General features: G+C 38.7%; 1 protein-coding gene across 1 annotated transcript in view; it reads left to right on the top strand.

The window, feature by feature from the left end:
• PTEN (phosphatase and tensin homolog) overlaps positions 1-12,267 on the top strand; it is a 117,286-nt gene that overhangs the window by 58,219 nt on the left and 46,800 nt on the right. The window contains exon 4 of the mRNA XM_029911378.1: positions 7,772-7,816. Coding sequence (XP_029767238.1) covers positions 7,772-7,816 — 45 coding nt within the window. The remainder of the gene's footprint in view (positions 1-7,771; positions 7,817-12,267) is intronic.

Below are 12,267 nucleotides of genomic sequence, written 5' to 3'. Positions count from 1 at the left end.
GTCAGAAGGGAGCATTATGATCATCTAGTCCAGGGGTCGGCAACGCTTGGCACGCGGCTCACCAGGGTAAGCACCATGGTGGGCCAGGCCAGTTTATTTACCTGCTGACACGGCAGGTTCCGCCGATCGCGGCCCCCACTTGTCGCGGTTCGCCGTGCCGGGCCAATGGTGGCAGCGAGAATCGGCGCAGGCGAGGGATGTGCTGGCTGCGGCTTCCCGCGGCACCCATTGGCCCGGGACGGCGAACTGCGGCGAGTGGGGGCCGCAATCGGCCGAACCTGCTGCGTCAGCAGGTAAATAAACTGGCCCGGCCTGCCAGGGTGCTTACCCTGGCGAGCCGCGTGCCAAACGTTGCCGACCCCTGATCTAGTCTGACCTCCTGTATAGCACAAGCCATAGAAATTTCCCAAAATAATTTCTAGAGCATATATTTTACAAAAACATCTAATCTTGATTTAAAAATTCAGTGATGGAGAAGCCACCTCAACCCTTGAGATCCACTGGAAAAATTTACCATCATTAAAAATTTACACCTTATTTGCAGTCTGAATTTGTCTAGCTTCAACTTACAGCCAACTTAGTACAACAATTTGATTGTTATACGTTTCTCTCTAGATTGAAGAGCCCATTATTAAATATTTGTTCCCCATGTAGGTACTTATAGACTGTAATCAAGTCACCCATTAACCTTCTCTTTGTTGAGCTAAATAGATTGAGCTCTGAGTCTGTAGCTATAAGGCAAGGGAAACATTCAGGTCAGTGTCTTGAACTGAAAGTGCAGAGCTCAACATAAGTGATTCCCGAAGGAAACAGTCTTTGGATTTCTGTTCCAGAGGGGAGGAAATTGTTGGGTAGATCCGTGTGCCATCATTGGAACAAGAAATAATACCAGTTGTTTGTTTTTTTTTTTCTCCGGGGGAGGTGGGAGAATCATGGCTGACAGTCGTCCATCTTGTGAACAGTCTCAAATCTCCTTGTGCATTTCTTCCAATCCCTTTCATACCCAGACTGATAAGTGTAGGCAGGAGAGGAACACGGTGTTAAGCAGCCCTAGCCTGGGCAAAGCACTTTGGTGATCAGGCCAAGGATTTGTTACTGGATCTGTAAGTCCCGCTGCCTGGCATTCCAGATTTGATGTCACAGAGCCGAAGCTGGATTCTCCATCCTATGTCTCTGTATTTGACAGCTTGAATGTGGACAACCAAAACAGAAGATAATGAAAAGGAAAGCAGAAAATCTTTTGCTATGAAGCAGTTTTCTGTACAGCCACAATAAAACAGAAGTGATCTCTTTAAATCCATCCTGTTCATTAGTCTTTCTTCTGTATTTTTTCCTCTGTTCAGCGAGTTCAACTTGCTGTAGTCTGCTTTCAACTCCCTAGTGCTAAATTGTTTTCTCACCTTCTCTTCATTATGACTAAAATGATTACTCCATATGCTTTGCCTTTGAGTCACCTTCATCTTAAGTTATCAATATGGTGCGCACATGTCTCATGAGATTACTTTCTTCAAGTCCATTGCATCAGCCTACAGTGGCAGAGATACAGATGCTACTGGCTGACCCATTTTACATTGTGCTCCATAGGACTCTGCTGGTGCTTCACCCTTACTCCCAAATTCCTATCCTAAGTGATTTCTGGCTTCCAGTGAATCCAGTCAGCCTGCCTGTGTTTTTTCCTAAGCCCCACTTACATCCCTTGTTGAGTATGGGTTCTACGCATAAAATGTCAAAAAGGGTGGGAAATCTTCCCCAACCTGGTGGTCCAACCCAAATTAATATTGCGAGTGTATCTTTTGCTGTCTGCCCTCCACAGTTCCAAATATTAATTCTAATTGCTTTAGAATGTAGAAGAGATGTACTTGGTTTTGAGAATAAACACTGTACATTATCTGCAAATTATAGACTTTAAATAAAAGTTAGATGAGCGAAATAACATTTCCATAACGTTAGATGGCTAAAGGAGAAATTTTCATTTTGCAAAGCAATATCATAGGTATGTAATCAATGACATTCGGATATTTTAAAATATGCAAATTAAATGACTGTAGGGCACCTGGATGTTACTTGGGTTATATTATCTTGAGTTCCTTGTTTTCAAACATGAAGCATGACTGTACAAAAGTATAAGCATGCAATATTTCAGCAGCAGTAACCTTTTTTTCATTTTATGAAAAAGATTTTTGAGTTTACTAATGCTTTACACACAATCCATGTACATTTACTCAAGGTCCAGGAGAAATTAGTATCTGGTTCTAAAGACATAATGTTTTTCTTGAGTAGTCAGTGTCAAATGTGGTGTAAAATTAACTAATGACATTGTATTGGAAATATTCTGTTTTTAGAAAACTACCATTACTCTTCATCTTTTAAAATGCAAGCAGTTACTTTTAAGTTTGTTGTACTGCTGTGTTGAGGCTTTTTAACTTTTTGTGAAGGCTTAGAAAAATGCCTTATTTGACAACCCTGGAAACTAAAACTCATCCACAAAGCCAGTAAACTACTGGCAGAACCAGTGCCAGCTTCTCCCCTTCTGCCCTCCCATGTATTCAAACTCTAACCTCATGGGGCTATCTCTAGGGATGAATCTGTGTTCATTAAGCCATTTGACCCCCCTGAAACTGCTTACAAGGGTGCCAATTGTAACTGTTCTAAAATATTTTTCTGTAGATGAAATTGCAGTCCTAGGATTCAGTACTATACTCACATCTGTTCTTATTTTAACACATCAGTTTAACCACAGAGGTTCTTCTGGAGTATTATGACTGATAACTAGAGCTTGTTTTTGCTTGAGCTTTCCAGGATTTTAGCAGCTCATGTTTCTTTTCAATGTGAACAGCATGTACTGCCATGGCTAATTTAATTCATTCTGGCTGATGTGCAAACACACTTTGTTAAGTGTAAACACTTGTATGTTGTTTCTTATTGAACATTGCCAGGTGACACATCATATATAATAACGGCACTTTTGGTGTATCATGGTTATAGTTCAGCTCGTAGAGCTGCTACATGAAGTGTAGAAAAGACTTTTTCCTCTTCCCCCTTCCCCACCATTAAGGGGGGGAGGGGGAAGGGTGTTTGGACAGTGCTTTAGCTGACCTGAACAAAGCAGGGAAAATTTGACCTTGTTCCTACTTACTTCAGAAAATTTATCACTTATAATTCTGTGGGTTCTATTCCTCGAATTCCAATTGACTGACTGTGGTAAGTGAGGGACACTTAGAGGGAAACTGTCATTAAATTTGACCTCAAATTTAGACTTTTATTTAAATAAACTTTTACAAAATCCAAGATTAATAGGAAAAAATACTAGTACTGTTTTAAAAACAGATCAAAATCCCTGTTAGGTTTTGCAACTCAAACAATCCAAACTTGTGCTAGTGTGTGAGAAGATAAAAATGAAATGGGAAACAAAGTGAAATTCATTAGCCTACCTCAGGGTTAGGCAACCTATGGCACGCATGCCAAAGGCGGCACGTGAGCTGATTTTCAGTGGCACTCACTGCCCGGGTCCTGGCCACCGGGGGGGGGGGGGGAGACGGACTCTGCATTTTAAATGAAGCTTCTTAAACATTTTTAAAACCTTATTTATTTTACATACAACAATAGTTTAGTTATATATTATAGACTTACAGAAAGAGACCTTCTAAAAACATTAAAATGTATTACTGGCACGCGAAACCTTAAATTAGAGTGAATAAATGAAGACTCAGCACACCACTTCTGAAAGGTTGCTGATCCCTGGTCTACCTAAACTGTGGTCTATGAAAAGTAGATTACATTTATTTTTAAAATGTCCAGTTTCATTAGTTTATGGTACTTTCTGTAAAATAGGTAATAACGCTTTAAAAAAACCCACCCAAAATAAGCAAATAAAAGCTATTCTTGTTTAACTTTAAAATGAGTGTACTCTCCACATCAAGAGGATGTGATGAAACAGGTTTGAAGGGCTTCGAGAATTTTGATTGTACCACATTATAAAAACACGACGGTCTAACATTGACACTCACTTAAATCAGTGTAAGTATCAAATTTAGCCCAAAGTATTCTTATCTTCATGCTGCTATCTGAAACTTTAGTAACATTGTAGAGGATTATATTGCAAAATTATCATTAGCGTTTTAGCACTGGAAAAAACATTTAATCTATTTTTAGAGATTGATGGCTGTTTAAGTGATGCTGGTTCAAATAATTGGAAAATAACATGCTTCCTCCCTCTCTGTGTGCCCAAAGTACTAATTGGAGCTCCTTATGCAGTGCGTTAATGGCTAATGGCTATTTCAATCCATTTTGGAATTTGATTTTTAATTGCACTGGTGGAATGAGGATAATCAATGGGACACGGTAATACCAGGGTACAAAATATATGGACAGAATAGGTTGTACTGGTGGGGGAGTGGCACTGTGTGTGAAAGAAAGCATATAGTCAAATGAAGTAAAAATCTTAAATGAACCAAACTATACTATAGAATCTCTATCGATAGTAATTCCATGCTCTAATAAGAATATAGCAGTAGGGATATATTACCGACCACCTGATCAGGATGGTGATAGTGACTGTGAAATGCGCAGGGAGATTAGAGAGACTATAAAAATAAACTCAGTAATAATGGGGGATTTCAGCTATCCCCAGAGTGACTGGGTACATGTCACCTCAGAATGGGATGCATAGAGAAAGTTTCTTGACACCTTAAATGACTGCTTCTTGGAGTAGATAGTCCTGAAACCCGCAAGTGGAAAGGCAGTTCTTGATTTAGTCCTAAGTGGCGCACAGGATCTGGTTCAAGAGGTGAGTATAGCTGAACTGATGACCATAACATAATAAAATTTAACCTCCCTGTGAGGGGTTGGGGGACACCGAAGCAGGCCACCATGGTAGCATTTAATTTCAGTAAGGGGAACTATACAAAAATTAGGAAGCTAGTTAAACAGAAATTAAAAGGTACAGTTCCAGAAGTGAAATCCTTGCAAGCTGCATGGAAACTTTTTAAAGGCACGATAAGAGTCTCAATTTAAAGGTATACCCCAAATTAAAAAACATAAAGAGGACCAAAAAAGTGCCATTGTGGCTAAACAACAAAATAAAAGAAGCAGTGAGAGGCAAAAAGTGGAAGTTAAATCCTATTGAGAAAAATAGAAAAGAGCATAAACTCGGGCAAGTGAAGTGTAAAAATATAATTAGGAAGGCCAAAAAAGAATTTGAATAACAGCTAGCCCAAGATTGAAAGGGAGTGGGGGGGAACCAGCAAGAAATTTAAGTACCTCACAAGCAGGAAGGCTGCTAAACAACCCATGGGACCACTGGATGATCGAGATGCTAAAGGAGCACTTAAGGCTGTAGCCCACGAAAGCTTATGCTCAGATAAATTTGTTAGTCTCTAACGTGCCACAAGTACTCCTGTTCTTTTTGCTACTACTCTGAAACCTGTCATTAAGGAAGATTAGCCATTGCAGAGACACTAAATGAATAATTTGCATCGGTCTTCATGGCTGAGAGTGTGAAGGAGATTCCCAAACATGAGCTGGTCTTTTTAGGTGACAAATCTGAGGATCTGTCCCAGATTGAGGTGTCATTAGATGAGGTTTTGGAACAAATTAATAAATTAAACAGTAATAAATCACCAGGACCAGATGGTATTCTGAAGGAACTCAAATGTGAAATTGCAGAACTACTAACTGTAGTTTGTAACCTATCATTTAAATCAGCTTCCGTACCAGTTGACTGGAGGATAGCTAATGTGAGACCAATTTTAAAAAAAGACTCCAGAAGCGATCCTGGCAAGTAGAGGCTGGTGAGCCTAAATTTAGTACCTGGCAAATTGGTTGAAACGATAGTAAATAACAGAATTATCTGACTCATAGATGAGCACGATTTGTTGGGGAAGAGTCAACATGGTTTTATAAACACAAATCATGCCTCACCAGTTTATTAGAATTCTTTGAGAGGAGTCAAACATGTGGACAAGGGTGATCCAGTGGATATAATGTACTTAAATTTTCAGAAAGCCTTTGACAAGGTCCCTCACCAAAGGCTCTTAAGCAAAATAAGCTTATCATGGGATAAGAGGGAAGGTAGTCTCATGGATCAGCAACTGGTTAAAAGATAGGAAACAAAGGATAGTAATAAATGATCAGTTTTCAGAATGGAAAGAGGTAAATAGTGGTGTCCCCCAGGGGCCTGTACTGAGACCAGTATTGTTCAACATATTCATAAATGGTCTGGAAAAAGGGGTAAACAGTGAAGTGGCAAAGTTTGCAGATGATACAAAACTACTAAAGGTAGTTAAATCCAAAGCAGACTGCAAAGAGTTACAAAGGGATCTCACAAAACTAGGAGACTGGGCAACAAAATGGCAGGTGAAATTCAATGTTGATAAATGCAAAGCAGTGCATATTGGAAGACACAATCTGAACTATGCATATAAAATGGTGGGATCTAAATTATCTGTTACCACTCAAGAAAGAGATCTTGGAGTCATTGTGGATAGTTCTCTGAAAACATCCGCTCAATGTGCAGTGGCAGTCAAAAAAGCTAACACAATGTTGGGAATCATTAGGAAAGGGATAGATAAATAAGAACGAAAATATCATATTGCCTCTGTATAAATCCATGGTATGCCCACATTTTGAATACCACATGCATCTCAAAAAAGGTATATTGGAATTGGAAAAGGAACATGAAAGGGCAATAAAAACTGTTAGGGGTATGGAACAGCTTCCATATGAGGAGAGACTAATAAGACTGGGACTGTTCAGCTTTGAAAAGAGACCTTGAATAGGGGAATATGAGAGGTCTGTAAAATCATGAATGGTGTGAAGAAAGTGAACAAATAAGTGTTATTTATTCCTTCAGATAACTTCATTGGGTGATCCCCGGTTCTTGTGTTAACAGGCAGCAGGTTTAAAACAAACAAAAGGAAGTATTTTTTCACACAGCACATAATCAACCTGTGGAACTCTTTGCCAGAGGATTTTGTGAAGGCCAAGACTATAACAGGGTTCAGAAAAGAACTAGATAAATTCATGGAGGACAGGTCTATCTGAGAATATTAGCCAGGATGGGCAGAAATGCGAAACTCTGAAGTGTCGCTATCCTCTGTTTGCCAGAAACTGGGAATGAGCAATGGGATGTTTATCTGTTCTGTTAACTCCCTCTGAAACACCTGGCATTGGCCACTGTGGGAAGACAGGATACTGGGCTGGATGGAGCATTGGTCTGACCCAGTATGGCTGTTGTGTTCTTATGATATTTATACTTTATTGGTGTATCAGTACAGGTGCATCAGTAAACTTTATAGAGAAGTGCATAAGATAGGTTTCTGGTGAATATTCTGTGTATATGATTACATTGAAAGTAATAATTATAGCAATTATTTTTATTGAAATAGTTAACTAGACATCCTTCTGGTTAAAAAATGTAAAACTAAAACGCAGTAATACAAGTTTAAAAAAAATCTATATTGTTGACAAATGGAGCATGAATATTAAAAATACATTTTGTAATTAACTATATGGGCCTAAAACCTGCTGCCTTCACTTATACAAATAGTCCTGTTGATGCTAGTGAGGCTACTTATATGAACAAGACGAGACACACTGATGGGGCCCAACCCTGCACAAGAGATATTGTGGGGAAATAGCCTGAATTTCAAACTCAAAACTGCTTAGTTTGAAATTCATATGAAAACGTTTTTTGTATTGTAAATATATTAAAATATCTTTGAAACAGTAGTAGCCAAAATACATTTATGTAAATTGCCTTTTCTCTTTTAAGGTTTTTGGATTCAAAACATAAAAACCATTACAAGATATACAATCTGTAAGTATACTTTTATATCTACACCTTTCAAAACAATGTTATAAACATAGCTCATGAGTGAAAATGGTTTCTTTTTATTCTTGGACATAACTGAACATATTGTTTTACAGATTTCTTAAAACAATTATTTCAAGAAAACTACTTGAGAGCACTGTTACTTCATTTAGTAAAGTGTAATGAAGAAATTACATGGAATGCGTGTATGGGCTCGTGTTACTTGATCTACTTTAAATTTGCATGGCATACAGCCCATTTTAGATCCTGTAACCATGTGGTAAATTCAGAAGTAATTCACATCATGGTTTCTGGTAATACATTAATGACATCTTCAGTGATGGAATTGCAAAATAGATATCTTCTGTTATTCTGAAATTTATTTATTTATATAGCACTGTATCAGTAGTATACACTTTATTTAAACAGCTCTATTTTGCATCTGCATGAACTCTTGCTATCCCCATGTGCAATTTTGAATAAGTTATTGCAACAGTTGAGCTTGCCTTAGTTTTATAGGTACAATGCTTGCTTCTGTGGATTGAGTAGTTATACATACATTTATCTATTATCAAAATATTTTGTAGGATTTTTCTAATTATCTCCTCTGTCATCTTTTTCCTTTTGTTTTAAACCTGATCCTGAGCTTGTTTCTGCATTCTGAAATGTACAGTAATGTTATGTTGATTTCAGCTGAAGTTTGCGAATATACGTGTTTCAAAAATGAGGTGCAGGAAAAAGTAGAACTTAATAGGAGTTACCCTGGAAGTTGGTTGATCTATTTTGAGCGTCTCAAAGCTTTATTTTGCTTAATCCTATATATTTTTTCTTCCTTTTCGTTGATAGAAAAATCAGTCCAATAATTACCTCACACTGTAAACAGTAAATCATTAAAAATAATAATGTAAATGTGCCTCAGATAGAATAAAAATATTTGGATTTGTTATCTTGACATAGATGAAGATAGGTTAAGACTCTAGATGTACATAACATTAAAATTAACAAGGAATTGAATGCTTTTTTTAAAGTTGCTATAAGATGTTCAAGCCCATGGGGGGCTTGAACACCCCTACGCAGTTGCGGCAGCTCTAATGCACGCAGTCATTGCCGCCTGCCTGTTTAAAGAACAATCTCACCTTCAAAATGGTGCTTGGCTCACTACTTTCTGGGAGTTGTTGTTTACCTCCTCTTTCCGAGCAAGCTGGGGACTACAACTCCCAGAATGTCCAACACACTGCTACGTGATTCAGAGAGCTGAGCTGGAGCCTGCAGGCTGGGTGACAGCCGCTCTGTTTGGGTGAGTGTGTGCTGCAGAGCCCTGTGGAGACACAAAATTTATATCCACATGCATGGTGCGATCCGCAAAAATGGTCTGTGGAAATCCACATCCGTGGATACACAGCGGATACCTGCAGATTTGCTGGTCTCTAATCAGAATGGTCAAGATTGAGTGAATGATTTTTTTTTTTTTTTTTTTTTTTTTTTTTTATCCTTCCATCCCCTCTGGCCCCCAAATCCTATTTATAAGAGCCAATTTTTTTTCTGGAAAAATGTGAAATAGGATAACTAACTTCCTGCTTCTTAAGACTATCAGTTTTTAGTGAGGTGTGGCTTTGATATTAGTCACAAGATCAGGGAGTGTTGAACTGCTCAGTACCGAGCATGTCATTTGAAAGTGGCACAAATAGTGACAGGTTAAAAACTAGATGTGTTATAATTTCTAAATCAGGTCAGCATACAAGAATTTGTACGGAAGAGGTGAGGAAAAACTTTTTAAATATGTAGATGGTTAAAGTAAAGTTGGAGGCACAGAGCTAGTAGATGGTAAAGAGGAAACAATTACTCTTTAAAACTTTGGGGTTAAAAATGAGGAGGATGTGATAAGAGCCATTTTTTCCCCTCTGTATTAAGGGAACAAGAGCCTTTGATATATGTATATTGCCAATATGCTATTCCAGATTTTCTAATGTTATCTATTGTATTTATGAACCAAATTTGTCAATGTGTCAGAGGCTTTTGTTCAACTTCATGGCAAGTTTTTGAAGTTGAAATGTAAGTCTTTTTCAGTTATAGGAGTACAAAAAAAGTCTTGTTTTTGTGTCCTTACAAGACACACATTTCACTCTTTCCTTGCGTGGTTAACTCAAGACTGGTGCAGGTGACTTAATAATGTCCCAGAATCACCAAATTTACTCTTTGGATGAGGCTTTCAAGTGAAAAATGTGCCTGAAGAGTTCTCCCCCCCCCCCCCCCCCAGAAGTGAATTGATTGGGAACAGGTTCAGAATAAAATGACTCTACAGCCATGGTAAACATACTTTGTAAATGCCACTCATTTGTGTAGAGAATCCAGGAAATCTCTTAATTCTTATTATGTGGACAAAATCTGTACAAATTCTTACACTAGGTAATCATAAATTTAAGTAGGATTATAAAGGGGGTAATTCAGCACAGTGTTTGTCCCCAAGGTAGGAAAAGGATCAAATGCTAGCTTTTGGGCACCATTGAGGGGCATGTTAGTTATGGCATCTATGTATGATATCAGTCTCCAAGACATTCCTTCCCATTGTAGTTACTAACTTTTAATTTAAAAATGAGCAAAGTTATTGACAGGACCCTCTGTTGCTTGATCAAATTTTTTCCACAGGACCCCAGCTCATTTTTTCAATACTCACGTAAGAAAATTAGTACTGTCAACAACTTCTTCTGAAGAAGTGAGGTTCTTACCCACGAAAGCTTATGCTCCCAATACTTCTGTTAGTCTTAAAGGTGCCACAGGACCCTCTGTTGCTTTTTACAGATTCAGACTAACACGGCTACCCCTCTGATACTTAAACCATGTTAGTTAAATTGGTGTTCAAACTGTGCAGATAAAGCCTATTGTAACAATTTGGCATTTCACTTCCTAGAAAATATTTGTAAATGTAACTGTTTTCTTTTTTTTCTGTCCTTCGCTCTTACTTTCTTGTATCCAACATCTTAAACCACTTGCTCTTAGTTTCCAGTATTCTTATTTAACCCATGTTTTCAGTTTTTCCTCTATTTTAATACACCCCAAAATTGTAATCTCATTTTATTCCCAATCTCTCCTTTGTTCCCCATCCTCTTTAGTATACCTCTTTTGTACTTGTACACAGCTTCTTGCAGTCTTCTCCTTTGAGTAATTAGTTGTGAGGCTGTTCCTTTGTGTGTCCTCTTACTTCTATGCAAAGTTCCTCAACATGGGGGAAGGTGGGGGTTTAGTTGGCTCTGGCATGAAGTAACAGGCTGTTGCCTTCTCTTTGGCCTTGAGACCTGTCAGGCAGGTTGATGGATAATATCTCATGTTTGTATGACAGCCAGGAAGGTGCAAATTGGTTGCAAGTTAAATCATGGCCATTTTAAAGCTTAAGTGACTTTTCAAAATTTTGAAGCCACTGAAGCTGCTAGGGATTCCTGATGGCAGGATTGGCTACAAAAACACAGCTGTAGCTTGGATGAATTAAAAAAAATAATTGAAGTCTCATAGGCTCGTTTACTGTCTTACATTTTATTACAGTTCTAATTGGATTTTTAAACAGAAACATGTAAAATTCTAAATGAGTAAAGAATAGGTAAGATTTACTACTTTGAGTGTCAGTGTGCCTCATGCGTGAGATTGAAATCTTGCATAGCGGTGTCTGAGGCTGTGTGCGCACCTGGTGCCTTTTTGTACTCCTGTGGAACTACATAAGATGGATAAGCTGTGGCCCTTCCACCATTCCCTTTTATCAAATATGACAGCGAGATGGAATCTAGCAACTGTCCAACCCACTACTCTGAGAGCTTCAAAACTTGTGTTTTTAACAACAAACCGTGAAGAACTTTGTCATCTCCATTTCTTCAAATTGGATGTTTCCTTAAAAACAAAGAAACAAACAAAAAAAACATGCTGGCAATTTCTCAGTATCTTCTCTCCTCTCTTCCTCTCTCCCCTCCCCCCCCCCGCAAGATGTGGATGGCATTAAGCTGGCCAACCTCAACATGGCTAGTACCCTTACAGAACACTGCACTGGCCATGTTGGGTACCATCATTGCATGTGTACTGAAGCAGATCCCCCTCCCACACATTGAGGAGGAGAAGATTTCACTCTACAGTGGCATCATTAGCCAGGCCATTCACTCATGTCAGACTTTGGTCTCCAGGAGCATTTGACAATGGAGGTACAGCAGCCACCTCAATCTGTACCTTAGGGAATCATCTTCACCACTGGTTGAGTAACTGGACTTCAAAGCTTCCTGGCCTGGATTACAGAGACCCGGGATACTGAAATCACAGTAATCCAGTAAAAGTCCCAAAAGCTATTTGAAATACTAAGCTTTACAACCATTGCCAGGATCACCCTCCCAATCAATGAGGGCATACTTGAGCTGTCAATGGTACTATGGCAGACCCTGACAACTTTGCCCTATACATGTATATGAGTGGAAAGGAGATAC

The sequence above is a fragment of the Terrapene carolina genome, unplaced genomic scaffold, assembly GCF_002925995.2.
Source record: "Terrapene carolina triunguis isolate 2854851 unplaced genomic scaffold, T_m_triunguis-2.0 Scaffold95, whole genome shotgun sequence".
Classification (NCBI taxonomy): Eukaryota; Metazoa; Chordata; order Testudines; family Emydidae; genus Terrapene; species Terrapene triunguis.
The sequence above is the reverse complement of the archived record's forward strand: the minus strand, read 5'-3'. Positions and strand labels throughout refer to the sequence as shown.